This window comes from Drosophila navojoa, chromosome 5 (assembly GCF_054131105.1).
Source record: "Drosophila navojoa isolate 15081-1374.11 chromosome 5, UAZ_NAV_1.0, whole genome shotgun sequence".
Taxonomy (NCBI): domain Eukaryota; kingdom Metazoa; phylum Arthropoda; class Insecta; order Diptera; family Drosophilidae; genus Drosophila; species Drosophila navojoa.
Genome location: NC_142893.1, coordinates 24,739,570 through 24,767,225, shown reverse-complemented (window position 1 = coordinate 24,767,225; position 27,656 = coordinate 24,739,570). Strand labels below are relative to the sequence as shown.

The 27,656-nt window shown below is 41.9% G+C and overlaps 6 protein-coding genes across 10 annotated transcripts in view; 3 read left to right on the top strand and 3 right to left on the bottom strand.

Moving 5' to 3' along the window:
• The window catches only part of jing (AE binding protein 2 jing), a 212,147-nt gene extending 209,320 nt beyond the window's left edge, over window positions 1–2,827 (top strand). For all 5 annotated transcript variants that reach the window (XM_089261438.1, XM_089261437.1, XM_089261441.1 and 2 more), the window contains one exon: window positions 58–2,827. In XM_089261438.1, coding sequence (XP_089117564.1) covers window positions 58–580 — 523 coding nt within the window. In that variant the 3' untranslated portion in view covers window positions 581–2,827. The remainder of the gene's footprint in view (window positions 1–57) is intronic.
• A 3,898-nt stretch (window positions 2,828–6,725) lies between these two features.
• Vha16-1 (Vacuolar H[+] ATPase 16kD subunit 1) lies at window positions 6,726–14,758 on the bottom strand. Its single transcript, XM_018105016.3, has 4 exons — window positions 14,584–14,758; window positions 13,672–13,786; window positions 8,446–8,635; window positions 6,726–8,375 (listed from the first exon to the last, which is right to left on the bottom strand). Exons 2-4 carry the CDS (start codon window positions 13,754–13,756, stop codon window positions 8,171–8,173), a joined length of 480 nt encoding a protein of 159 aa, XP_017960505.1. The 5' UTR covers window positions 13,757–13,786; window positions 14,584–14,758; the 3' UTR covers window positions 6,726–8,170.
• Window positions 14,759–14,834: 76 nt separating this feature from the next.
• Window positions 14,835–17,275, bottom strand: Trap1 (TNF receptor associated protein 1). The gene is made up of 3 exons (XM_018105012.3): window positions 17,000–17,275; window positions 15,190–16,942; window positions 14,835–15,131 (listed from the first exon to the last, which is right to left on the bottom strand). The coding sequence occupies exons 1-3, from the start codon at window positions 17,124–17,126 to the stop codon at window positions 14,957–14,959; spliced, it is 2,055 nt and encodes a 684-aa protein (XP_017960501.1). The 5' UTR covers window positions 17,127–17,275; the 3' UTR covers window positions 14,835–14,956.
• Window positions 17,276–17,747: 472 nt separating this feature from the next.
• On the top strand, window positions 17,748–19,149 carry LOC108654017 (microfibril-associated glycoprotein 4). The gene is made up of 3 exons (XM_018105013.3): window positions 17,748–17,866; window positions 17,923–18,902; window positions 18,982–19,149. The coding sequence occupies exons 1-3, from the start codon at window positions 17,753–17,755 to the stop codon at window positions 19,109–19,111; spliced, it is 1,224 nt and encodes a 407-aa protein (XP_017960502.2). The 5' UTR covers window positions 17,748–17,752; the 3' UTR covers window positions 19,112–19,149.
• A 331-nt stretch (window positions 19,150–19,480) lies between these two features.
• Window positions 19,481–25,279, top strand: Bap170 (Brahma associated protein 170kD). Its single transcript, XM_018105007.3, has 4 exons — window positions 19,481–19,958; window positions 20,029–21,092; window positions 21,154–24,056; window positions 24,120–25,279. Exons 1-4 carry the CDS (start codon window positions 19,657–19,659, stop codon window positions 25,095–25,097), a joined length of 5,247 nt encoding a protein of 1,748 aa, XP_017960496.1. The 5' UTR covers window positions 19,481–19,656; the 3' UTR covers window positions 25,098–25,279.
• A 149-nt stretch (window positions 25,280–25,428) lies between these two features.
• On the bottom strand, window positions 25,429–26,989 carry LOC108654018 (guanine nucleotide-binding protein subunit beta-like protein 1). The gene is made up of 3 exons (XM_018105015.3): window positions 26,738–26,989; window positions 26,165–26,678; window positions 25,429–26,104 (listed from the first exon to the last, which is right to left on the bottom strand). The coding sequence occupies exons 1-3, from the start codon at window positions 26,873–26,875 to the stop codon at window positions 25,785–25,787; spliced, it is 972 nt and encodes a 323-aa protein (XP_017960504.1). The 5' UTR covers window positions 26,876–26,989; the 3' UTR covers window positions 25,429–25,784.
• Between the last annotated feature and the right edge of the window lie 667 nt (window positions 26,990–27,656).

Below are 27,656 nucleotides of genomic sequence, written 5' to 3'. Positions count from 1 at the left end.
AAGTGAAGCCGAATCGAATAAGAAATCGAATAACTAATGATATGTATCTTGATGCAGCATCTCGGATGAGTGGATGCCCGAGTGCCCGAACGGAACGCGGCAGCACTCGAAGGTGCTGCAGATTAAGCACATGCGTCCGGCGGAGAAGACGCGCATCGACAGCCTGCTGAGCACCGCCTACAGACTGCGCTACGACGCGCAGCTCTTTGCCGATGATTACACCGTGAGCGAGGTGCGCCAGCAGCAGCAGCAGCAACGGATGGAGGAGGAGCAGCAGGAGGAGGCAAGCGGCAGCGACTGTGCGGACAGCGAGGAGGACGAAGGAGACGGAGAGAACGATGAGGACGAAGAAGACGAAGAGGAAGATGAAGATGATGACGACGACGAGGACGAGGAAGAGGACGAGGACGAGGACGACGGTGTATCGGGCACAATCAGCTCCAGCAGCGGCACCGTCTCCAGCTACCAGCACGTGCTCAGCATAGCCAAACTGCAAATGCAACAGCGCTGCAAGCATCCGCGCAAGCCGCCCAAGGCAGCGCCGAAAATAGTGCCGACTGATGCGCTGGTGCCCATCTAGAGAGTATTCGCTAAGTAATTAAACCACCCCCACCCCCCTCCACAACAACAAATGTGCCCCCAAAGGACAAACGAGTAAACAGTGACAAGTAGATTTTAGTTTCATTCTTATCTAAGGCCACCCACACAGCAACAAAACCCAAAAACTTCATACACCCCCACACACACATGCACACTATAAGATAACTCTTGAATATAGCTATATGCGAACATATATATATAGAAAAAGAGAGGGAGCAGATCGTGCTCGCAGTTCGTCGATAATAATGCCGAACCACATCAATTGTATATAAAAATCGCTTCAATATCATAAAACACGTGACACATAAAAACGCGTGAACAAATTATATAGTTTTTGATTATTTTATTTTTGTTTTGCTAAAGACAAGCATAAATAATAATTATACATTAGGCGTAAACTTAATTAGTGTTTATTTTTAATTTGTAACTACTTTATGTAAATTGTGAACTGCCCGAGCGAAGGAGCAAAGTAGGAAAAGAAGAAGAAGAAGAAGAAGAGTTTAACACCGCCGCAGACAAGACTTGTTTCTCCCATTATCATATTCATTATAATTTAATGTACTCTAGGCCTAGACGTGTTTAGTTTTCGTTTCGTTCTATTTTGTATTCGTTAGCTTGATCGTTTCGTAGTATTCGAAAATACTTCCAAAAGTAGAGAGAATACGCACAAACAACAAACAAGAATAAGACTTGAAGCATTTACCGCTAGAAAAACAAAACAAAATTTATTCTAAAACTATGTAATTAATTAAACAAATTACTCAATTCGAACAGCAATGCAAAAACAGATTTTTAGGTTTTTTTAGCAAGCAGCCAGAGCAAAGATGAAAAGCAAACAAGAAAAATATCTTAAACAAATGAATGTAGTCCAAATTTTGATTAGGAAACTCGTATGTAAATATTTAAAAAATAATTAATTACACTTAAACAAACATAATTTAGAAAAGAAAAACAACAAACAATAAAAACATTTATTGTGTTCACTTTTTTGTTTAATTTGCAATTTTTATTTATTTATTTCTTATCATTTATCTAATATGCCAACAGTCACTTGTCTAGGGTTCAAGGTCTAAGATCAAAGGTCAGAGGTCAGGTTCGAGCAGAGTTCGCCTTAACAATAAATCATTTAAAATATATAAGGTTAATGCGAGGAATACCCTATGAAGTACTCAACACTGCCAAAGCGAAATGAATACAACAACAAAAGAACAGTTTAAGATCGACTGATAAATCTATAAATAAAGTAAATTTACAGATATATACATATATACCGAGAGGATTTCGTAAATCTGATTTCGCACAAAGCTTTTTCGTATGTTGCAATAACAATAATAAAGCATAAACTCCCAATAAAGTATAATTAATATATATATATATATATATATTAACAATATATATAACATCTATATCTAGATCGGTGTGCGTACTGTAGCCTATACTCAAGACTTAGTAATGCTTGGTTAGCTAGAGTCCCTGCCCCTAAATCGAGTACTTAAGCCTACGAATTAAGAATTGTATACAAGAACTATAAAAAAAACACACACACACATATGTACTATATCTCATACGCAATATATATATATACATATATATATATCGATCGATATACATATGTAGATATATCGCGTGGTTAACGCATTACACTTATGGTATTAGAATACTTTCTAATTTCTAGTTATTTTTGATCAGTTTTAAATGAGAATGAGGCAAGAGTTGCATTTTGTAAATGATATAGGCTATATAGCTATGTATATATATTTCTATCTCTCTCTCTATATATATATGTATATATATATATATAGGTATATGGGGATTTATATACAAATGAAAGCAATAACTTTTAACAATCGCCTATGTAGGTTCGGAGTTCAAACAGATATTTTTGGGATTGCCTAACATAAGATTCTTCGATATTTTGTACCACGACAACAGAGAAACCACAAAAACAAAACAAATATGAGAGAAAATTCAAAATGAAGAGAGCATATATAGGTATATATATATATGTATGTATAGAATCAGATATATATATATATAAAACTACCTCAGATTTTTGCAAAAAAGAAAAAAGAAAAAATACAAAGTAAATAGGAATTTTTCGAGACAAGTTTTCTAAAGAACCTTAAGGATAGACACTATATTTAATATATGGTTAGCTGTCGTCAAATTCAGCCGAACAAGGGAAAGTATACAAAGCAACAACAACAAACAACACAAAACAGAATAAAACGAAAAGAAAAAAAGAGAAATAAAGTTTAAAACAAATAAACTTAAACGTAAACATCTAGGTTAAAGAATGGAATATTTTGCTAATATTACGTAAGCGCAATTCCTTTGCATACCTAAGCTGCCCTTCTACAATTTCTTCGATTTCCTCAACTATTTTTCGATTGCCCATATATCATTTCATCGGAACTTCGGTTCAAGATCTTCCAGAATCTGTCGAAATCCAAATAGCCTTAGCCTTCTTAACGCCAGTTCGTTTTGTAAATAGTTTACGAAGATATACAAGGAATACAACTATATTAAATATTGAATTACAATTAATGCAAACCGCTTTAATAAATTTAAAATCGAGCATTACTTAAACTCAATACGAATCCATTAGGAATTAGCAAAGCAATTGGAAAATTTCTGCGTCGTGTTTTCCGAACTTATGAATAATTTTAGAGCTCGCCAAGCAGATAAAAAATAAAAAAAAAAAAAAAGAAACACGTATTTTGATTCCACATTCAGTTCCGACTAATGTAATCAAAAGAACATTTTATACATCAAGATTATATAGATATATACATAAAAAAATTATATATATCCTATATATATTGTATTAACTCTACATATACACGAAACTTAGTTTATACAATTGGAACCGACAGTAAACAGTAAAGGGAAACCATGTAAACGCTGAGAAAAGAGCAGAACAAATATATATGTATAAAGGCAAGAAAATACTGAAAACGAAATCCAAAAGGAGTGTTTTTATTTAACGGTAACAAGCATTTCATTATTGAAGGTAAGTTTTAGATCTGTGATATATATATATATATTTTTAATTATTATTATTATATTAGTTTTCCCAATATGAGCACATCAGCCTCTGAAGCCTGCTTTGCTATATTCTTTAGAGTCAAATACTAATTAGATAGTTCTATAGCTCAGCAGCAGCAATAGTATGCCCAATATGGATAGTGAATAAATTATCAGAGGAAAAAAAAAGTCTAAAGAGATTGTTCGCCTGAATCACCTTTGAAATTTAGGGTAGAAGTTAACAGAGCTTCTCATCATCTTTCAAGCACACAGATTCTAAATATTTACTTATTATGAAAATAATATCACGTAGTTACTACTATAGACAAGTTAAGTTTCTTTACTTTAAATGGTGAAATGGTGCTTAGCAACACGCTCTGCTATTTCCGATTACGTGACGTCACACTGTTAAGTTAACAGACCGCTTTGCATAACTACTTGATGGGACAGATGAACTAAAATGTTAAGCCCTGGCTGACTAACAGAATTAAGCAACAACTGTTGGGTCACAGTTGTAATTCATGTTAAGCAACAGTGATGCCATTACTTCAGCTAAATTGTCTCGCAATCGAATGGCGAAATAGCTAAATTACGATTAAATCAAGTTATTTGATGCAATAATACTGAGGTATATAAAAGTAATGTAAAGTGGGTTAGCTCTTCTTTCTTCACTTGATATTTTATATTCCTTTATAACATTTTGTATTTATTTTTAATTTTATTTAATAGTATCAATAGTATCACCAACCCGATAGGGGTATTTTATAAGCATACTTGGCCAGTAATTCCCCCAATTAATAGCCAAGTATGGTCAGCGATACTATTGAAACTATGAAAATGAATTGTTAAAATAAAAACTTAAAAAAATATTAAACGAGCTTAAATATAGTTTAACAATTATATTAATTCTAAGGTAAAAATTAGCAAACAAAAAGGAAGTATTACAAATATTGCAAGAATAGTGGAAAGAACAATGAGTAAGAAATAATTTAAAAGGGAGTAAAAGAAGAGATCAAATGGCTCGTAGGATAGGATTGAGAAATCACTACGCAACATTGTCAACGAACTGTATACCAGTGCTTATGCCTGGGCACTGAGAGTGATTTCCCTAAGGTAAGTTAATAGCAATAGCATAAGTGGTAATATTCAATAAAATAATCCGTAACCCATAAACCTGTGTGCACACAGGTAAATTAAATTAGTTGTTCGGGACGGAACCGAAAAGTTAAGACGCATCAACAAAGAGGACAAATCAATATTATTTTGTAGAAGAATATTGATTAACGATGGAAGATCAATGAGTTGAAGCCGACTATGGTAAGGTGGTAATCGAACATTACTATCTCAATTAAGATCCCTTAAGGCAAAGAGAAGAAGATTCGATACGATCCTGATGCAGTTTGTGTTTTCGATTCGGTTCTTTTTTTATAAGTAATAGTAAATTTGATGGAAATATATATCTTAAAAGAAGGGGTTTTCGAATATCTAATTGTAATTGCGCTTCCCACTCTTTCCAAATTCTTCCGCTATAGTTTAACAAGTAAGAAGGCTCCAGTCGAAACTGCTCGACTAGGAGATACCCTGAACCCTCAAAGCTGATATTCGAATCATTCTGCACTTCTTTTATGCACACATATGTACATACATACATACACATGCACATACTAACTGCGCAGTAAGCAGCGACTGCGCTTGGGCTGCACTGCAGTGTTGGCAATATTGTGAGAATTTATTTGTTGAATAATTTCTTTTGTAGACATACAATCTTAATGAAACTTTCAGAACGTAATCATAATGTTCAAATCTATGTACATTCCAAAGCACAAGTCTCTAGCATTTGAGATGCTTTTTTTTACAAATTGTGGGCGAAGGGAGTGTGGGGGCGTATTCAAAATCTGTAAATTACAAAATGTATTCATCATATGTATATACACAGTAAGTCTAAAGTTTCCAGGCCTAATAGTGTTCAAATGAGGCCAAAATATAAAATCAATTTTTCCATTATCAAGCAAACTCGTACCACTAACCTGGTCTGGTTAGTGCTCGTGCTGCGTATGGTATACACGAGTATGCACCCAAAATTTCAGCTCTCTAGCGTCTGTATCTTCTGAGATCGGCGCACTCATACAGACGGACGGACGGACAGGGCTATATCGACTCGTCGTCCTGATCAAGAATATATATACTTTTCACAAAACCATTATACCCTGATATCCCATTTTCAAAGGTTTCAAAGTCAGATCTAGCGGAATGACTTCAGTGTTAAGGAGCTGCGCAGCTGGAGACTAGGCACAGATTGGGGACTTCGTTTGACACTCAAACCCATTTCTTGCCCCAATAAAAAGTAATTTGTTTTTTTTTTTTTTGGAAATTAGAAATTACAATTTATTTCATACAATGTCTGTTGTTGTTGATGTTGTTTTTCTCGAATACACAGTTACAATAGTTGCTCTAAAAACCTGACCGATCGTATATGTATATGTATATATGTGTTGTGTGTGGATGTACAGTTATTGGAGAATGTAAATAGTAATAGCAATGAGTACAGATTGACGCGCGGCAGCCAGAGCTGCACGCCCTCTCAGGTAGGCTACGCCCTTACTCCCTAAAGAGAACACGACACGGGTGCTGCTACTTCAGAGGAGCGGACGCCGCGCTTCCGCAGTGGGCGTGGTGTGCGATTCGAAGATCGAAATTTACAAATTTGAATGCTCTTCTCGCTTTGCCGGTTTTTTTTGTCTTTTTGTGCATTTGTTTTCGTTTGTTTTTGTTGCTCTTGGGCTGTGCGCAGGAGTGAGTGTGGGCAGGTGTGTGGGCGTGGCTGGGCGACGCGAGATCTGCACGGGTTGGTCACCTCCGCTTTCTCAGCATCACGAATGCATCGGCGACCAAGGGGCAGCACGCACCGCAGCCACGCCCCCTGCCACACAGCTGACGTTGTTGTTGTTGTTGTCAACGATATACAAATTGTTGTTGCTATTTACTAATATACAAATCGATTTGTTGTTGGTTTAGGTTTCTTTTAGCATAACTTCTAATTTGTTGGGATTTTACAATTTTTTTGTTGCATTTTTCTTAACGTTGTTGTTGGTAACGTATTTGTGTTTTTTTTTTTTCTGGGTTGTTTGTTTATATATAGTTCTTTTGCTTGCACGACTTTTGTTGTTTATAATTTTGCTACTACATTTTCATGTTAATATTTTATACATAATATATATTTTATATATATATATAATATTTTTCTTTACTATACAATAACAGCGGAAAAATTGTGTGTAGGTGTGTGTAACTCGTTTGTTTTCCTTTTCTTTTCTTTTCTTTCATTTACCATTTTATAATGTTCTTGAAAGCTTTTGCTTTTGTTTATAACAACTTTCTCATGTTAATATGTATAATTGTTTATCATTTTCGTTTACATATATATAATGTGTATATATTATGTATATCAATACCGTAATTGTTGTTTTGTATTACAATTTTTTATGTATTTTCTTATCACAAAAAAATCATAATTATATATATATATAATTTATTATTATTAATTTTTAATATATTATTCTTAGAATTGAACAATAATTAAAAATAAACATAGGACTTAGTTACATTTGTATGCGTGTGTGTGTGTGTGTGTGTGTGTGGTACATGTGTGGTGTTGCGTGTGTGTTTATGATTGTATGTAGTTGGTTGTTGTTGCAGTTGTTGAAGTATTGCCAAGTAGTGTTTGTTTGTCTTTTTCCTATCGCCAACAACAACGTTGTCGCTTACACAGTTGTCTCGCGAGGTGGCAACGGTGCAAGCATTGCCACCATTTCTAGTGGTTTTTTGCCTGCTGTTGTTGTTGTTGGTATCGACATGTGATTTATTAAATTTAACTTTTGTTGTTGTTTGGCCCTTTTCGCTAAATTTGTTTCATTTGTTGTTGCAGCTGTATGCAAATTTACAATTGTTATGGTTTTTCTTTACAGAGTTCGTTAACGAATTTTACATATACACTAAACATTATTTAATAATAATAATGGAAAAAACAAATAACAAAGAGCACACGATTTGTGAAGCGCAAAAAAATAATAAAGATTAAAGAAAAAGAGTAAGAGACAAATTTGATATTTGATTACAACTTTATGAACTTAACTGCAAAATTGATTTGAACGGAAAAAATAAACTAAACCAAACAGTGGACCAGCAATTGATCAATATCTATGCCTGTATACAAAGTAAAAACGGCAAATAACACAAGATTATAAATGGTGTTGTTGTTGTTGATGTTCTTCATAATCATCATCATCCTTATGTGACAACAATGGCGGCGCCCAACTGTTCATTTACAGTTATTTTTTAGTTTTTTGTTTTTGTTGCTATATACAAACGGCCACCAAAATTTGTTGAAATTTGTTGTTATTGCTGGATGGTAGTTTGATTATTTGATGCACGATTTACTTGCAGTTGTTGTTTTAGTGGCTCTTGTTGTTGTTGATGCGGATGTTGTTGTTGTTGATTGCTGGGCTGTTTGTCTACTTGTTGGGCGTGTGTTGAATTGATTGATTTATTTCGTGTACATGTAAATGGCAACAATCAAGCCGTAGAGACCCAACACTTCAGCGAAAATGAGAATCAGGATCATGCCGACGAACAGACGAGGCTGCTGTGCCGTGCCACGGACACCGGCATCGCCCACAATGCCGATCGCGAAGCCGGCCGCCATGCCCGAGAAACCGACGGACAGGCCAGCGCCCAGGTGAATGAAGCCCCTATTCAATTGAAAGAGTGTGAGGGATTAGCTCGTGACTTGCCCACGGATAAGATATGGTCAATACTTACTTGTACAGGCTATAATTCTGGGGAACATCGAGTTGGCCGGCAATCAGGACGGCGACGACCAGACCGTAAATAGCAATGATACCCGCCATGACCACAGGAATGATGGATTTCATGATCAGTTCAGGACGCATCACCGACATGGCAGCAATACCGGTACCAGACTTGGCAGTGCCATAAGCGGCGCCGAGTGCTAGGGAATAAAGAATATAATAATGATATAATAATAATAATACAAAATATAATAATAATACAAAAATATTATATTAAGTTTAAATACTACACTCAATTAACCCTGAACTTCTGTAATTAATCCTGGTCTATTTCGACTAAATTTGCTCAAGTGAGGTCATTGGTAAGCCTTGAGTGCGCATTTGGCTGATTGGAGTATCAGAATCGCTATATAATGGATATGCTTATGCTCGTAAGCCTGACGTTACGTTACGTTCATTACGATCATGCTTTCAAATACATGCATACGCACACACATGTAGATCCCACACCGAAAATCATGTTGGCGTTAGCAAATTCTGTAAAATAACATAACATTTTGTGGTCACATGACCCGCACTTCACAAAAATCGCTTACGTATGTCCGCTAATACATATACATACATACATAACTGCTCAACAGTCAGAGATGTCGTTTGAGTGACTTTTTCGCCTAGCTTCGATTCTTTTTATTGTGCACACGCACACTCTCTTCTCTTCTCTCATATTTGTGTTTAAGCTTACTCTCTTTATATTTATTTGATAAGGTCGAACAAAGTTGCTAGTTTCCAAATAACTGATGATTGTTATATACATACATATTCATGTGCATACATATGTGCATACATGTATACGTCTGTATATACCTTAAGTATGTGAGTACATGTACTGAATATTGAAATATGAAACCAGTTTCATATGATAATGGTCAATGGTATTTGTTAAATACATTTTCAAAACAGTGTGCGTGAAGCTCCAATAAATCGAATTAAAACACACATACAGTTATATACAATAACTGCTGGTAGGCGAAAAATAATATAAAACAACGGCACATCAGTATAAGTTATAAGTATGTATGTATATATGTGTGTGACTTTGTGTGCGTGTGTATGTTTCAGAGTTAACGTTAATGCCATTTGCCGCTGCGACAGCTGAGCGAAAAAGAGAGAGAGAGAGAGAGAGAGAGAGAGAGAGAGAGAGAGAGGAGAGTGAGCGAGCGACAGAGCTACAGTCACTGCCTGCGTTAATTGGCACTGTCATGTGACTTTCAATGCTAATTAACTTTTTCACTCAAATTGATATTCTATCGGTGCAAATTAAATGAAGGGCTCGCAGAAACACATACTAATCGAATAAAGTCGTGCAAGTATTACAACTATATGGATATATAAAAAATTAATACAAAAAAATGTTTCAAGCTTTCGTGTTTGTAATAAATTTTACAATTAAACAAATCGAACTGACGATTTCTCTATCGTATCTACGTCATAATAACCGGAATATACTTGTTATTGTTTCCTTCTCTTTTTGTCTAATGTGAACTATGTACATATTTTCATATATATTTTAGCTATTCAATACTAACAGAAGCAGAAACAGAAACAGGCATAGCGAACACATAAATCCAAAGAAAATTTAAATTAAAAATTAGAATTGTCATCGTCACGGGGACTTCAAATTAAGTATGTAAATATATATACACACATATATAAACAAAATTTGTTGTAGTCAAATCATTTACAATTATCGTATTAAATCCATTGAAATGTTTTATAAGATTATTGATTTTTCGACTTCATTTCTACAATTATAAATGATATGCGATGCCCAAAGAACAGCTGATCGATGCATGGCTCGTTAGTTTAACCACTGACTGTCAGAAACTTAAAGGCTACCGAGTGGTCATACACATATGTATGTATGTATGTACTATGTATATGTACATATGCACACATGCAAAACAATACTGTTCCCAGAGCGCGTCATTTAACTTTTTTCAGTGGCTGGCCTGCATTCAAATTCACAAATTTACATTAAATAATAATTAAAATTTTAAATGTGGCATTGACTCGTTCGATTTTTTTAATCTATTCTCAATGGAACAGACGCATGGCAGACATTCGCGTGGGCGCCGTTAGTTAACAATACAAAGAGGAAAGCAAGAGGAGCGAGCATACAAACAAAAACAAACAAGCAGCACATTTTAAGATAAATATAAATGTGAGGAATATTTGAAAGTATCAGGCGAAATGAATAAAGATATACTCATGTGTGTGTAACCAAATACACACACTCCCATGCACACATGTATGTAGGTGTGTATGTCGTGTACAGCACAACAGCAACAAATTGAAGCGTCACAGTTGAGTGCGCGCACAAAAGAACCATGATAAAACGAGAAGCAGAGAGAGAGACGGGGCAAAAAAACAACAGCAATAGTCGCTTATCAAACTTTGCTCTGTGAGATGAGCGATGTCGACGCTGTGCAGTTTTTGCTGCTGTTGTTCTTGAGAGACAAATGAGTAAGTAAAAGGCATTGGAATGCACAAACCAGAATAAGAAAAAGTAAAAAGTGAAGAAATGAAAAACATCGCACTGCATTGTGTTGCCAGTAAATTAATCACTGAGATATTTCGTGTTTCTTTTTAGTATAATCACTGTACATTTGTAATTATCTGTGTAAATTTGTGATTATAAATTGAGAAATGCTTTATGTGCGTCATCTTAAATTGATTAGATAATAGCCAGTGCAGGATGTGCGCGAATACAAGTTAATATGTATGTATATTGATCATATTAATTAGAAGTTAATTTATTGTAGTATGGAGCAGCAGATATGTACATATGTATGTATGTAAGAACATACACGCACACTATCGAACTTTTGAGTTTGCCACGTTTTATACTCTCTTATTCTCTCTCTCTCTCAGATAAAACAGGGTCGTTACTGCGCTCAAAACTCAAGCAGCTTCTCCTATGGAAATTTTTTCATTTTTTTTTTTCGCTAGTTTTCAAATCATTGAACAGTAAACATAAATCTTGCACGTGTCATTGCATACAAGTTTTTGTATAATTAAAATACATGTAAAACATGTACTTGCGCACATGTGTATGTATACTTTACTAATATTTCGTATTAAAATATCTACTACTATTTTGACACTGAGTTTGCGCAGGTATGTGGATGTTGGTGCAAATATGCGTGTGCGTCTGACTGTGTGTGCTTATTGGGTCGGGTACATTGTGCGCGTAAAGCATGTTCTGAAATCGAAATATCGGGCACAAAAATAACAGTGTGCACTGATAAAAGCTTAAAAAGCAACGCCCATTGCGTGCGATATTGACTGCGAATGAGTCAGATTCCATCACAATTTTTGAGCTGTATCAGTCAACTGCAGTGTATCATAAAAGCGAGCTGGCAGCTTGGGTGCTGCTAAAACTCACTCGCTCGCTCTTTTCCTCTCTTCTTGTGATCGTGTAATGGCGTTGCCAGACATTGTACATATATACAAGCCGCTTGCAATTCACTTGCTGAAACAGTATTAGATTTTTTCACTACTTTATTGTATTTTAATCTCATGAATTCTGTTGTTGATTTTGATTACATAATCGTTGCGATATCATTGTTGCCATGTCACAAAGACGTCTAAGCGCTATCTAGAAATTTATATGCACCGCTACGCTAATCACCAAAGTAAATATTAAAGCAAAGCAAACTCTGAGTTGTTGGTGGTTTTTATTTTCAGAGAGGGGGAAATCACAAGACTGAATTTAAGGCATGACATAATAATTATGTCATTGTTTATTTATCCACATATTTTAAATAGGTTACAATATCAATTTTGTATGTACAAAACTATAACTGTAAAACCATCTTAAACATTTAGCATTGAGCTACTTTGTAAAAAGGCGCGTGCTACTCTTTAATTCTATTCTTCTTCGCTTTCGAAAAGAAAACATGGCTCGTTTATCTTATCACCAGTCAAGTTATTGGTAAATAAGCCCGTGCTACTTATCAGCTAAGGTAGGTGGAATATACTTGTATGGTATTCGATGATAAGCTATACAGAAAAGAAACCTAGGCATGTGATGCCTCCTGGTCATCGAGTCGATTGATCATGCAAAGGCTTATAAGGCAGAAGAAGGAGGTAAGAAGTGGCATGTGATTACGCTTTATTATGATGATTGCTATTGAGCTTTAAGAACTAACAATGCAGCGCGATTAATCATGTGTTTACGCAGGGAACATCGTGATCAGATGAGTTGAAAATCATGTTAGTTAACCTATTTATATGGTAATTTTTATGTTCTTCATTCATAAAATACATTTCCCGTGATGAAAATATTGCATTAAATGTCGTATTAGCCTCTACATTCCACTCCCTTGATTATCAACATTTGCCTACCCGTTTTTTATCTCCGGAAGCCCCATGCTTGCAGCTACGCTCTTTTCATTGAAAAGAAGTAGCAAGAAAAACTACTTCAGTATGGCAACACCAAAAAGTTGGTCTTGTGACTTTGTGAGAAGGTAAGTCGCAAGCTTCGCGTCACAAACTTCAAATGTAATTCGTAACTCTTGCACTCAATTTCACTCGCTCATATAATTGAGAGAACAATGAGAATGCTAGGCAGAAGAGCGCGCGCGCGCGCAATTCTCTCGCTCTCCACTTCATGCTCTTTGCATTTATACGCCTCTCACTGGCTGCTTTTGCTGTGTATGTATGAGTAATGCCGTTTTTAGCATGTTCAAAAAATAAAAGCTGAAAATTTCTAATTTCGATGCTGCCATTTTTGTTTTGCAATAAAGCAATTAAATGCGCATAACGTCTATACAAAATTTTAATTTAATTTATGTAATATAATGTGGCTAACTATTCTGACTAAAATGCGGAACTTTTCCCCTCTTTTTCGCTAGTCACGCGCATTGCAAACGAACTAAAACTCAACACAAACACATGTACGCCTGCGGTTATACAAGTATGCATGTATGTGTCCGACTAAGAGTGTATTGAATTTTTGTACACTTGCCGCCGCCACCGCCTGCTGCCTTTCTTCAGCAACAAACATGTCTACGTACATACACACACAGGTACTTTTTTTGCTGACTAGATGCTCTTTCTTCTTCTTGCGTTTACGCCATACAATGTTCGATTTTTCTACGCCTGCAGCGCTGCGTATCCCTTTTGTCTACAAGTTCTGCCGTTTGGAGGATATTTTGTAGATGAACAAACTTACCTGAGAAGATGATGGCGGATGCAGCGCCCATAACACCGAAGAAGGGGCCATAGATGGGATTGTCGATGCTCGTACTTGAAGACATTTTGCTTTGTTTTTTGTTGTGTGTTTTGGGCTACAAGATGAAAATTTGAATTGAGTTTTTTTGTTGATGCTTTTCGTTTGTTGCACTTTGCTTATTTTCTTTTATTTCGGCGCGCTTTGCTTTGCAAAATTGAAAAATTATTTTTATTACATATACAATATATGTATGTACATAAAAAATTTTCTTGCGCTACTTTTCGAACCACAATGCTGCTACGACGACGTACGATTTGTGAGTGAGCATGCCGAGAGAGTAAAAACGCTCGCCCGCTCGCTCACAATTATTGAATTTTATCTCGAGACTTTGAGTGCGTCTCTGAGAGCCCTTTTGCATTAGTGTGCCGAAGTCATGTGCATTTGTGTGTGTGCGTTTGAGCGCATGACAAAATGAGCTCAAAAAAGTCCAATTGGCAATGACAAACTTTATGGAAAATTACACATATGCACACGGTCACATGAGTTATTCCAAACTTAGTTTTCGAACACAATCTTCAATACTTTAGAGTACATTCCATTTCTAAAGCAAATTCTTTTGAAACTGAGTCAAATTTTTATGTATGTAGTTGTATTTCTCTCACCGCGCACACTTTTACAACACATACATACATGGACCATTCATTGCCATTTGCGTGTCTGCATGAGTGTGTGTGCGTGTCGTGGCAGAAAATACTATTGTACCAATTTTTGGTAGGACTTTTTTTTTTTGCAATTTTCTGTATGTAATTTGCTTGTATTTAGTTCGCAAGTTGTCGCAGCAGCATCGTTACTACCTGACATCATGTTTTTCGATTAAGCCTCACATGACTCGATTGTTTTTTTTTCACTCACGTGATTAGAAATCTAATTTAAAGCAATTCGCTTCTGTGGCTGGCCTTTCGGGTTTATTGGTGGCTGCTGCTGCTGCTATGCGACTAAAGCACGCTCTGCTTTTGGATACGGCACTGAACTCCTACGGTGCGTTTTCGTTTTCTTTTATAAACTTTAGTCACGGGGGCGGTTTTCAGCGCTGCTGTATCATGTCTTATCGATGTTATAGTCGACTTACAGCACTGGTTATGTACCACCGCGACAGAACGTGATTTCCGTTGGTATTTTATGAAGATAAAAATATTTTCATATTTTTTTGGTATTTGGTATATTTCGTAAAATTGATTAAAAGTAACAGTTTTTATATTTAAAATTTAGTTATTTTAGTGTTGCGTTAGTATTTTTCTAAAGCTTTAGATAACAGCGAGTTCATATTAGTGAGCAACATGCGAGGATCTTCCGCGAGGCCCGCGCCAACCATCGCATTGGCAAACAGTTGCTTGGCGATCAGCTCCGCCAGTTCTGGCTCGCTTGTACGTAAGGAAAACAATTTCTTTATGATGGGATGTCTGTGGAAAAAAACCCGATAAATAAAAAAAAGCTTAGGTATATACATTGCAAACTCACTTTGGATTGATTTCCAGCTCTGGCTGAAGTAAGGCAAAACGATTCTCTTCGGGAAGCTGGTGGCTCTGAGTGCGTATGAAATGTCGCGCAGCGGCCATTTCTTCAACGGTGATGACACAGGGATGTGTGTCCAGGCGCGTGGTAGCCTTTACTTTAGCCACCTGACCCTTGAGCTGGCTTTGCAGCCAGGGCAGAAGGCTGTCCACTTCAGTGCTACTAAGGCTGCCCTCTCCAAAGTCTTGCAGAGCAGCGGGGTCCTGGGACTGGTTGCGCATCTCCTTCTCAACGGAGACCAGCTTCTTATTTTTGTACTGTGCCAGCTGCATGAGCACTAGTTCATCGTAGGGCTCATAGCAGAAGAGCACGAGCTCGTTTCGCTTCTTTAGGCTTTCGTAGTAGGGCGAGGATTCGGCAAGGATGCGATTAGGGGCCGCCAGGTAGTATATATCCTTCTGGTCGGCACTGACTTCTTTGTAGTAATCGTCCAGAGAGATGCGACCAGAGGGCGATTTGGACGACTCGAAGCGCAACAACTTGGCGATTTCCTCCTTCTCCGAAGTGTCGCTGGACGTAACAATGCCCTCCTTCAGAAACAGTCCATAGTCGCGATAAAAAGCCTCATATTCCTCTGGCTGCTTCTTTGCGCGCTCCTGCAAAAAGCGGATGACACGACTGGAGATAACAGAGGATAGCTTGCGGATCAGGCTGTTATTCTGTAACAGTTCCCGGCTCAGATTCAGGGGAATGTCCTCGGAGTCGACCACGCCCTTGATAAACCGCAGCCACTTGGGCAGCAAGTGCTCCGTTTTGGACTGGATCAGCACTTTGCGCGTGTACAGGGCGACGCCCGTGGCTCCGTCGCGGGACATCTCGAACAGACCAGGCTTTCCCTCCGGAAAGTAAAGCAGTGCATGGATGCTCAGTGGTACATCTGCGTTGTAATGGAGTGTGAAGCGTGGAGAATCGAAGCTGTTGCTTATGAAGCGATAGAAGTCTTGGTGCTGCTCCTTAGAGATGCTCTGCGGGTCCATTAGCCACAGCGGCTTGATTTCGTTTGCTTGCTTGCCGTTCAGCAGAATGGGCGAGCCCACAAAGTTGCTGTACTTCTTGATCACGGTGCGGATGCGGTCCTCGTCCGCATACTCGCGACAGTCGGTCTTCAGGTGGAGGACGATCTTGGTGCCGTGCTCGGCCTCCTCTGCCTCCCTAATGGTATAGGTTCCGCTGCCGTCTGTGGACCAGCACAAGCCAACCGCGTCGGGAGTGGCTGCTCGCGTGTAAACCTCCACGCGCTGGGCAACTATAAAGGCGGAGTAGAATCCCACGCCGAATTGGCCGATTATATTCGAGCTGGCTTGGGCGGGTTGCTGCTGCTGCTTGAGCTCCTCGAGGAACTGCTTGGATCCGCTGCGTGCAATGGTGCCCAAGTTGTTGACAAGTTCCTCACGGGTCATGCCAATGCCGGTGTCCTGAATGATGAGCTGCATCTGCGGCTTGTCCGTGGTGATGCGAATCTCTAGTGGACGATCTCTCGCCGCCAGCTGCCCTTCATTTGTTGTGCTTAGGGCCGTGTACCGGAACTTCTCCAAGGCATCGCTCGCATTCGAGATTAGCTCGCGCACAAACACCTCGTGGTCCGAATACAGGGATCGGGCGACAATGTCAAGCAATTGCCGTGTCTCTGCCTGGAACTCATGTTTGTCCAATTTTGAAGATTCCGGTGCAGCTGTGGCAAGCCGACGTTGCGGCAGAGCTGCAAGACAATGGCACATCAATCATGCTGCTCTGCGAACTTCATTTCAACGCTCACCTGTTTTCGGTGATTGCGGCTGCTGCAGAGGCAAGCTTAAGGCAAAGGTCGCTGTCCGATGCGCTTGCCGGCACACCCGGGTCATTTGACGCGTCCTCAAGAGGAGACCATAAGCCCGCAAACTCATTGTTGATTGATTTATTCACTGCGCTGTCTGATCAAAAACACTGAAAACTTGATACAAATTTAATTTATATTCTGATCAAACAAAGTTGAAATGTAAGTGTTATTTAACTCTCTGAGCGCACATGTGTCTATTGTCGATCAATTGTTATCGATTATTTACATATATTATTTGTTTTATCTAACGTTAACTAACACAGGTTTTCAAATGGGTTTCTCTGGTAAATTTTCTACAATAAAAAGTAGTTTATATACATATATTAACGATAAACAATATTTATTTTAATTTATACGTAACTAATATTTTGTTTATTCAGATGTTGTTTTCCTTTCATATTACCTTTTTACGACAATGTAAAGCAGAAAGTTTTGTTTAATAACTTAATTTTTTATATTCATAAAATACAGTTTATCCAATCAATCCAAATCCTTTTTTTCATTATATTACTTTTCATTATAGCTATAATATACCCATTGTAATAATTTGATAATGTACAAATAACATTTGGCCTAGAAGTGATTACCCATGCGACATTCTTATCATCAGCTTATAATTTTGCGCGTATATACATATACATAAATAATTTCGAATCATGCAATTAGTTTATAATTTAGGTTGCTGAAAGCAAGATGTGTGTGCATAAAAAAAAAGCTACGCCTAATATTGCTATGCATTTACATTTGCTCCTAATATTTGTTCTAAGTGTATCTATTTCCCTTTCCGATGAAAATTTAAATGAACAGGTAAGTTGATTCCTTTTTAGTGAACCTATTGTGAAATCCATCCATTTGAAACATAGGCTAATCAAGAAAACCAGTGCGCGCAGTATTGCTTAAAGGTCTTCCTATGGAACACCGTGACAATGCAACAGAAATTGGAAGCGTGTGACAAAAAGAATGCGCAAATGATGGCCATGCAGAGTCAGTTGGCCATTTTGAAATTGAAGGAAAAAACTTATGAAAGAACGATAATGGATAAGGACGAACAGTGCAAAAGCCAAGAAAAACTCCACGATGACGTGTCCTCAATTAAGAATAAAGTGGAAAATCTGCTATCCACATTGGAGAGGGAAAGCAAACACCTTCTGGAATTGTTAAAGCAACTGGAAGCTTACAGGACGTCAATAGAGATGAAGGATGAACGAATAAAGTCCTTAGAGTCAACTTTACAAGTCAATAACTTAATGCTGGATACTTGCAAGATGAATCTTTCGTCGAGTCCAGCGGCACTCATGATAATGGACTCCAAGCGAGAGATCCAAGCGAAAGTTTACGAATCAAGTTGCATAAGCATTGGAAACTCCTCAGATATATTTGAAATTAAAGTTCCAGGGATTGAGCCGTTTCCAGTGCCTTGCGACGGACGTATTGCAGGTCCTGGCTGGACGGTAATTCAGAGACGTGTGGATAATGCCGTGGACTTTAATCGAAGCTGGCAAGAATATAGGGATGGCTTTGGTGATCTGGATGGAAATTTGTTCATCGGATTGGAGAAAATCTACAGAATGACAAATTCCAGACCACATGAGCTGTACATACATTTGGAAAATTTCAATGATACAACCCGTTTTGCCCGCTACAATAATTTCAGTATAGGCAGTGAAGAGGATGCTTACCAGCTGAAAGTTTTGGGAAGATTCTCGGGAGATGCAGGTGATTCCCTCAAATTCGAAAGAGGTATGAAATTCACCACATTTGACCGGGATAACGACAAACAGAGCTTCGATAACTGCGCAAGAGAGCGAAGCGGCGGATGGTGGTACAATCAATGCTCAAGAGCGTAAGTATAAAATAAAAATCATTTCGAATAAACTTAATTAAAGCACAAATCGTATTTATTTTACATAATTCAAACTTAGAAATTTAAACGGAATATACTTGAAATATGAGGAGGACAAATGGGATGGCATCTGGTGGTGGAGTTGGCAAGAAAGCATAACTCTAAAATCAGTGCAAATGTTAATTAGACCAACCACCAACAGAAAATAAAAATATATAATTATTATCTAGTTTTTATTATAATAAAAAATAATAATAATAAAAAAAATTGACTGAATGTCACTAGTTAATTCAAATTAAATTAGCTTTGCTCACGAAAGAATAAATATTTATAAGCATCAATAGAAACATTTATAAAATTTGTTATCAGTCGTCAATACGTTAATAATAATTATGATTCTTTTTCTTAGCTAATAAAATTTATAAAAGTAATTTTTAAGTATTCAGATAATTGAACTGGATACTTCTATATACAATAATGACATTTTAAAAATTTTTTATACTATTCCGCCAATAAGTGGAGTTGAACAATATATCGATTACCTGCTCGACGACACGATATATCGTTTCGCTTCCGCACAGCATTTGTTAAAATTTAATTGCAACCCTGCATCTAAAAGCGCGTCGTCTTCGCGTTCTAGTTGTATTTATTGTTGAGTTTTTATAGTTTTGTAACTAATATAAGTGAGAGTGCGCTCAGTATTAGTTTATAGAATGTACAACTCGTGTTGCCTTTCGAACTAAATGCCCAAAGTATGACGTCCATTGATAGCGTGCGCGTGCTACTTCAGTCTCTGCCAGCAGCATCGCCTGGTGCTGCCAACAACAACAACAACAACACGCTGCAAAATGAGTCGACGCCGGCAAAACTGGGCGCTGCGGGAACCCCTTTGCGCGCGAGAAATATACAGCAACAACAGCTACAAGCACAACAACAATCGATATTTGGAACGCCCGAAAAGTTACAAGCTGCAGAAGCACCTAGAGATGGAGAACAGCAGCTGAGTGCTCCGGACGAATTCTGGCGTGATTTGCATCAGTTCCATGAGCGGCGCGGGTAAGCGAGTGTCTGGCATGCTAGTGCTAGATTTTGTCTACTCATTTGCTCTTATTCTGAATTCCAACAGCACCCCACTGACTCAGGCGGCCAAGATCAGTGGCCAACATGTGGATTTATATCGACTGTATCAGGAGGTCACGGAACGCGGTGGTTTCAATAAGGTCAACATGCGCGACGAATGGGATGAGGTGTACAGCGCGCTGGATACGCTGCGGGACCGTTGTGTGAACGGCACCGCTGGCATCAAGCATATCTATCGTCGCTATCTGGACAAATACGAGCGCCTCAACTTTCTGGGCGAGGATCCGGACAAGCTGGAAGCTTTGGAGGCGGCCATCGAGTGTGTGGAACTGGGCACCAGCGCCAGTCGAGTGCGCTCCCGCGCCTTAGCCGGAGGGGCCATTGGCGGTGTAGGGGGCAGCTTGACAGGCGGTGGCCTGGGAAGCATCTTTGGCATGGGCCACTCCACGCTAACGGCCGTGCCCATGGCGTATAACCAGCGGCAGCATATGGTGAATGCGGATCGGCGTCGCCAGTACAAAATGTCCACACAGTTGCATAAGCACAGCAGCTACGAGAAGCTGCTGCTGTCGCTCATATCGCCGCTGCCCAACGAGCAAGACTTTGCCATCAACGTGTGCACTCTGATGGCTAACGAGCCACGCTCCACTCTGCAGCTGACCGAGTGCCCCAAGCTTCTGGACGTCCTGCTCGCTCACCTGGGTGTCTATGCGGACTACAGCATGCGCCAGCTCTTCCAGCACGGCCACAATAATAGGGGTACGCTGGTGCGGAAGCATTCTAAGCTTAATTTCTGGCGGGATTTGCTGTTCGACAAGCCTCAAATACTAGACCTCTATACGGATGAGCAGGCCTGGCGGGACAACGGTTTGATCAGCAAGGACAGCAATCCGTTCGACGACTCTCTGTTCCAGTCCGATGAGCTCGACTTCGAGCTGGACTTTCTAAATTTGCGCCGCAGCCACGGAACAGAGGAACGCATTGGCCAGCGCGTGCTGCAAATTGTGCAGCTGTTGAGGAGCTTGAGCTTCCATCAGGAGAACGTCACGCTGCTTGCGTCCAATCGCACGCTTTGGCGATATCTGGTCATGGGCGCCAATGTGCGGTGGAGTAAGTGTATCAGATAGACATGTAGTCACCATCTAACCCATCCTCTCCGTGTCTTCTTCAGGCAACATCCACATTCAGGCCTTGGAGACGGCTGGGAATCTGGCGCAGCAGTTCGAATTACTCGATCCCGCCACAGACGAGCTGTCGCGGAATTTGCTGGCCACGCTGTGCGAGGGCATCGAGTCCAATGACCGTGCCGTGATAATCAGCTGTCTGGAGATCCTCTACAAGCTGTGCGGGCGCGAGGGCAATGCACAGCACATAAATCGCTGTCTCGGGCTGGACTTCTATCATCGTGTGATGCTGCTGCTGTCGCTGACGGACGTTATGCTGCTCATCTTCACCCTGGAGGCGATTTACGCGCTGAGCACGTTGGGCGCACGTCCATGCTCCATGCTGATGCAGGTGCGTGGGCTGCTGGATCAGTTGGTATCTCTGCTAACTGTTGAAGCGCAGTCGTACGGCGCTGCGGGCTGCATATTGATGCGAGTGGTTGAGGTGGTGCCGGGCAACATATTGTCTACAATGTCCCAAAACATGCCCAGCACTCAGATGACGCCGCTGATGACGGTCAAGCAGCCGCAACCGCAACCGCAATCGCAGCCGCAGCCGTCCGCGCCGATCCCATCGCTGCCTCCGCCGACACCCACCCAGGTGCAAGTGCTGCCCCCACCGCCGGAGACAGTTTCGATGCCTGCGGCTGTGCCAGCGCCCGCACCAGTAACTGCTCCTGCAACTGTAGCTACTCCTGTTGTCATACCTGCGCATATGCCCCTGCCCATGCCCAGCCTGCCCCAAGTGCAGCTGCCAGTGCCCAGCCTGCCGCAGGTGCAGCTTCCGCCACCACCCACCCTACAAGCACCAGCTCCACCTGCGCCAGCATCCACTGCAGCCACTACGATAGCGCTGCCTGCTGCTCCATCTGCGCCGCAGAGCTTCACCCACGAAGACGAAACCTATGCGCTGACCTGGCTAGGCGCCAATTACGAGCGGGCCGGCAATGGACACGATTATCGCGTGGAGCAACAGGAGCTGTACACCATTTACCTGTCGCACTGCCAGAAGGCGGGCAAGCATTCGGTGGTCAACCGGATGCAGTTTCCGCGTCTCGTGCGCCTCATCTTCAATGCAACCGTCGGACCCGCCATCGTGCGACAGATGGATGGAACGGAACTCCCCGGCACACACTATGTGGGCATAAGGATGCGTGCACAGCCCTTGCCCATGCAGCACCAGCAGCAGCAGCAGAAAGTCGCTGGAATACCTGCCGCCATAGCTGCTAAGAAGGAAGCAACTGTGGCGCCCAAGTCAGACCCGTCAAGCGGCGAATCGGGCGAGGATGTCCTTGCCTCGCCCACACCCAGCTCCTCGGTCATTAAGAGCCTGCTGGCGAACAAAGTCAACGAGCGACAGCTGAAGCAAAAGGCGCAGGCGCAGCCGCCCGCTCTAGTGGCCACCACCGCATCCTCGACTGGCTCGCCGGCCGGACAGCCCATCAAAGTGACCTCCACGGCAATCAGCGCGTTCGTCAATAATCCGCTGATGCAGCACACGCCTGTGAAGGTGGGCCAAACCACCATAAAGCCGCTGCATCCGCAGCTGCCCATGGAGAAGAAGCCAATGGCGGACTCGGCGCCTCCGCCGCTCGCCCCTCTCAGTGGCTCTAACGTGTTGACCAAGGACGCGCAAGGACGCACAGTAATCATACAGTCCAAGCGGAAGCTCACCATCGATGAGGAGCAGAACAAACGGCTGGCCTTGGATGGCAGCAACGCGCCCGCTGGGAAGGATGACCCGCAGGTGACGCCCTCTAAGAATGCCGCCAATCTCTATGCGGACTTGGCTGCCTCTATACTGGAGGATGAGGATCTGGATGATGTGCCGCCGTTGGCTGCTTCCAGTCAAGAGCAACAGCCCGCGCCGCAGCAACAACTACAACAGCAACAACAACAACAGCAACAATTGCAGCTAATCTCTAAGGTGCACCCGACCCAGCGACAGCTCATCTTTCCCGCTGGCAATGCGCCGGCGCCGCCACCACAGCTGAAACTAGCCACGACGGCAACCATCAAGACGGACCAAGGCCTGCAGACGGTGCCGGTCATACTGCAGCAGAAGACGGAGCAGCAGCAGCAGCAGCAGCAGCCGACGCAGACGCAGTACGTTCTGGCCACCAATCAGCAGGGTCAGACCTACTTGGTGGCCCAGCAGTCGGCGCCAGTGGCAGCCTCGCCCAGTGCACCTGGCGCGCCCACTCTGCTGGTTACCCAGACGCCGCAGCAGCAGACGAAGACGATCATCATTCTGCAGCAGCCGCCGGGCGTGAGTGCTAGCAATGCGCCCGGCACACAGAAGGTGATCATGACGACAGCGCAGGGGCAGCAGGTGCTGGTGACAACCACCACAGCGCCAGCGGCGGCGGTGCGTCCTGCCGCCCAGGTCCAGCAGCAACAGCAGCAGCAGCAGCAAATCTTTATAAATCCGCAGCGTGCAGTGTCCGCCGCATTGGGAGCGGGCCAGATGTCGCCCTCGCTGCTCTCTCAGCTGAATCAGATTCCAGCCACCATAAAGCTGCATCAGCCGCAGCCAGCGCAGGCCGCGCAGCTGCATCGGACCGGCATAGTAGCCAGCAAGGCGGCGCCCATACCTCAGCTGCAGCAGCATCAGTCCATCATACAGCAGCACATCATCTCGAGTCCCGCAGCCGGCGCGGAGAAGCGGCAGCTGCTCCTCGGCGGCATCAAGGAAACGACGCTCATCACCCAGACGCCCGTCACGGCTGCCCCACTGCAGCAGAGCCAGCTTAACTCGCAGACAATCATAACCACCCAGCCACCAGTGGGGGCCACCTCAGCCGTGGGCGCTGCCCTGCAGCAGCAACAGCAGCACATACGCAACGTGCTGGAGCAGCAGCAGCAGCATCATCCCTCCATCATACAGCAGAAGATATCGATGCCCATCGCGGTAAGATTGATATTGAGCTTGATTTACAATGAGCAGTCCTAATCAAATTTAATCCCGCTGCAGCTTACGGATGCGGCCAAGGTGAAGCCAGCTCAGGCTATACCCATTGCCAAGAAGCCAGTGCCGCCGCCCACGCCAGCGGCAGCTTCTGCTCAGCAGCATCCGGTGCAAATGCCTGTGCTGAAGCCCACTCAGCAGGCGCAGCTGGAGAAGCCGACATTAGTAGTCGAGTCAAAGCCAGCAGAGCAACCAGCAGTCACAGCTGCGACAGTTGCCAGTCAGCTGCCATCAGCAGCAGCGGGAACAGTTGTTACCACAGCAACTGCATCGACCACGAGTGCAGTGACCAATGCTAGTCCCTCAGCCGCTGCAGCTGTGAGTACTGTGAGCGCTGTGCCCGTGGATGTGAATTGGCTGTTCATTTGCGATTGGCGCAACTGTCCGCGTCGCAAGTTCAAATCGCTCAATGAGCTGCAGCATCACGTCTGCAATGTGCACTGTCCGGACCACTTGGACCCAGGCGCCGAGATCTATTGCCAGTGGGGCAGTGGCCCCAGCCTGTGCGACAACATAGCACGTAAGCGCTACTCGCTGATGACGCACCTCGTCGATCGTCACTTGGCGCTGGATGACTTGCGAGCCAGCGTGCAGCGCCGCCTGGCTACGGGTATTCATAATGTGTCGCCTGCCCAGCCAACGGTCACCATAGTGCGAAATGTGGGCAGTGCCAACGCACCTGCAGCAGCTACGGCGGCTGCCCCTGCTACTGCAGCCACTGCTGTGGGAACCTCTGCTCTGCAGGCGATCAAGCGGCACTCGGCTGACTTTCTCAACTCAAAGGAACTGATGGACGAGAACGAGGGTCCAGTCACGAAGAGCATACGGCTCACTGCTGCGCTGATCCTGCGGAATCTGGTCAATTACTCATTGACGGCCAAGCGGAGCCTGAAGCGCTACGAGCCCCATCTGGCCAATGTGGCCTTCAGCAATGTGGAGGCCAGTGCCGTTCTATCCCACATACTGCACGAATTGAGCCAGTAGCTCCACCTCCTCCTTCATCTAAATATCTGTCTATATATATAATATATATATTGTATATGCTACACATAAATGTATTTTTCTACACCTTTCGCTGGGCTGCTAAAGAACATTTTTTAAACAAACATTTATACTAACTAACGACACTATTAAATGTGAACAAATTGAGTGAAACAATGAAAAGTGTACTATGTATTGGCCCTTGCAATAATTCATATTCAATACGTTGAGTAAGTATACATCCTCTCTAAAAAAAACCATCAATGCGAATCTTAAGCTAAATGACGTATGGCCTAACTAATATAGAATTATGTTAGTATAGTATTTCGAAACTAAATGTGTTATTTTGCTAAATTATTAATTTATTTTTTTTTCAAATTCATATAATAGAAATCTCATGTGAATCGAGTCTAGGGATTAATTCATTGGGAGTCTCAAAGCCCTAAAAACTATAACATTTTTAAAAGGGAGTGGATATAGTGAAGAATTACAGATGTATATGAAAAATGTGGGTATATATATATATGTATATATATATATATATACATATATACGTATATAATTATTTAAATAATAACTAATTTCTAGAGTTGCCCAGGAATTGTCAGTCGCTGCCAGTGGAACAGCTGTTTGGCAGAAAAGAGTTGAAACTGTAACACTTAACCTGCTAGGACAGATTGCTGTGAAGATCTAATTGTACAAGTCCCAGAGCGAGATTTGCGCATCTCTGCCGGCGGCGGCCATGATGGGTGCATTCCACATGGAAACCGGCTGCGGGGAGTAGGCGAGGTCCATGACGCCGCCTTGCTTGTGCTGCGTCAGCACGGCTAGCGGTCGTAGGCTCTTCCACGAAAAGATGCGTATGCGTCCGTCCCAGCCGGCGCTAGAAAAAACCTTTTGATCTGCGCGAATGCGTACGCAATTGACGCCAGGATTCTTGATGCACAGCTCAGATCCGCGCTGCAGTTGCATGGATTGCCTCTGATAACTAAATGTCGTCAATTTATCGGCTGGGATAAGGGAAATTAATATTATTTTGGATGCTTTAATATCTCATAGTGCCTGCTTACAAGCGCTGCCAACTATGCCTCGATTTGTGATGTGATCATAGTCGACAGTAAGAGCCTCAGGCGCGAGTTCCGTAACATCAATCATGACGCCGCTGCTCAGATCCCAGGTGAGAAAGTGACCTGACTCGTACCCGGCGAGCAGAAACAATTGTGACGCGCACTCGAACGGCTTGAAGCAGGTGACGCTGCCCAGCTTGGGCATTTGCGGATCATCCGCTACGAGCATTTGTGTTGGCGCCGCTGGATCCGTTACGTGCAGCACCCCAATGGCCGCCTCCTCGCACGGATAGAAGAGTAACTGTTCATTGGTGTTGTTGGCATTTATATGCAGGGCTGTGCGGCAATACCCCAAATGATTGCCTGGTATGCTGCGCTCCTTGACGTAGCTGCTGTTGCTGATGGAGAACGTAGTAATCGTGCCGCCCTTTTCTTGTGTGATCAGGTGCTCTTTGGTATGATGCAGACTCGTAATTGGCTCGGTGCCCACCTCGAAGTTCAGTGCTGAACGATTTGTCTAAGATTTTGGCATGTAATCTGTTATTTTTGACATTGCACTGTTTTGTTGTCGCTCACCTGTAGATCCCAGAGAAATACTTTGCCTTTGAAAGTGCCTGCCAGCAAGCGTTCGCTTTCGTGGAAGCACAAGGAGTTCACGGCGCCCATTTCCGGAGAACGCAAACTGAACACAGGATCAGGTGGTAACACAGCCATTTTAATAATAATTTTTAATTGAAATTAAATTTAGCCAAAGTGCGTTGCGCTTTAACGCCGATAAGATAAATAAAAGATTGTGTGGTATATTGTGGTGGCCAGTCGATAACGATATACATTTGGACGTTCATGTAATTTGAAGGTGTCCGCCAAATAATATTTAATGAATATACCTTAATCTAAATTACTGTCTTGTCAGTGTCTAAATAAATTAAAGTACAAATTTTTAGGCGGGATATTTCTCCAATTGACTGTGCATCAGTAAATATATCACCCGTTGTTCGGTAACTAAAATTAACATACAAATTTACAGACCATTAGCATGATCAGCTGTTCTTTTTGTAACTAAGTTTAACCGGTAGATGTCGCTGCTGTGTTGGCGCGTCATAGGCACGTTTCGAAAAAGCTCACGAAAGCGAAACAAGAAACAGTTTCTTCCTAAGCAAATTGTTATCAATTCACACACAGCACAGCCTTTAAGTGAAGTTAAGTTGAGAGATTTAATTGGAAAATGTCATAAGAATCGCTAAATGCGCACAAAGCGCCAGCTGCTGTTGAAAAGCATAGGTGTGGCTTTAATGGACTTTACCAGCGTCCAGCGTCTGCGACCTAGACGTTAAGGCAGCGATCGTAAAAAGACTTGTCAGTGGTACTTGTCCGGAGTGTAACAGCCTAATGCGAACTTAAAAATAAAAATAAATAAAAAAAACATACATTGAGAATTATGTGCCCAAAAAAAGATCGCACAATAAACATGCTATAAGCTCGTTAATCAACGCTA

Bases quoted from the DNA above. Each gene is read 5' to 3' on its own strand.
- Vha16-1 (XM_018105016.3), bottom strand. From the start codon at position 13,756: ATGTCTTCAAGTACGAGCATCGACAATCCCATCTATGGCCCCTTCTTC. The intron at 8,636-13,671 runs GTAAGTTTGTTC...TTTATTCCCTAG, and splicing joins ATCCGCCATCATCTTCTCAG to CACTCGGCGCCGCTTATGGC. The intron at 8,376-8,445 runs GTAAGTATTGAC...TCAATTGAATAG, and splicing joins CAGAATTATAGCCTGTACAA to GGGCTTCATTCACCTGGGCG.
- Trap1 (XM_018105012.3), bottom strand. From the start codon at position 17,126: ATGAGTTTGCGGGCTTATGGTCTCCTCTTGAGGACGCGTCAAATGACC. The intron at 16,943-16,999 runs GTGAGCGTTGAA...ATTGTCTTGCAG, and splicing joins GCCGCAATCACCGAAAACAG to CTCTGCCGCAACGTCGGCTT. The intron at 15,132-15,189 runs GTGAGTTTGCAA...TTTTTTCCACAG, and splicing joins GAGCTGGAAATCAATCCAAA to ACATCCCATCATAAAGAAAT.
- LOC108654017 (XM_018105013.3), top strand. From the start codon at position 17,753: ATGTGTGTGCATAAAAAAAAAGCTACGCCTAATATTGCTATGCATTTA. The intron at 17,867-17,922 runs GTAAGTTGATTC...TTTGAAACATAG, and splicing joins ATGAAAATTTAAATGAACAG to GCTAATCAAGAAAACCAGTG. The intron at 18,903-18,981 runs GTAAGTATAAAA...ATTCAAACTTAG, and splicing joins TACAATCAATGCTCAAGAGC to AAATTTAAACGGAATATACT.
- Bap170 (XM_018105007.3), top strand. From the start codon at position 19,657: ATGACGTCCATTGATAGCGTGCGCGTGCTACTTCAGTCTCTGCCAGCA. The intron at 21,093-21,153 runs GTAAGTGTATCA...TGTCTTCTTCAG, and splicing joins GGGCGCCAATGTGCGGTGGA to GCAACATCCACATTCAGGCC. The intron at 24,057-24,119 runs GTAAGATTGATA...ATCCCGCTGCAG, and splicing joins AGATATCGATGCCCATCGCG to CTTACGGATGCGGCCAAGGT.
- LOC108654018 (XM_018105015.3), bottom strand. From the start codon at position 26,875: ATGGCTGTGTTACCACCTGATCCTGTGTTCAGTTTGCGTTCTCCGGAA. The intron at 26,679-26,737 runs GTGAGCGACAAC...CCAAAATCTTAG, and splicing joins TATTTCTCTGGGATCTACAG to ACAAATCGTTCAGCACTGAA. The intron at 26,105-26,164 runs GTAAGCAGGCAC...CCCTTATCCCAG, and splicing joins AGGCATAGTTGGCAGCGCTT to CCGATAAATTGACGACATTT.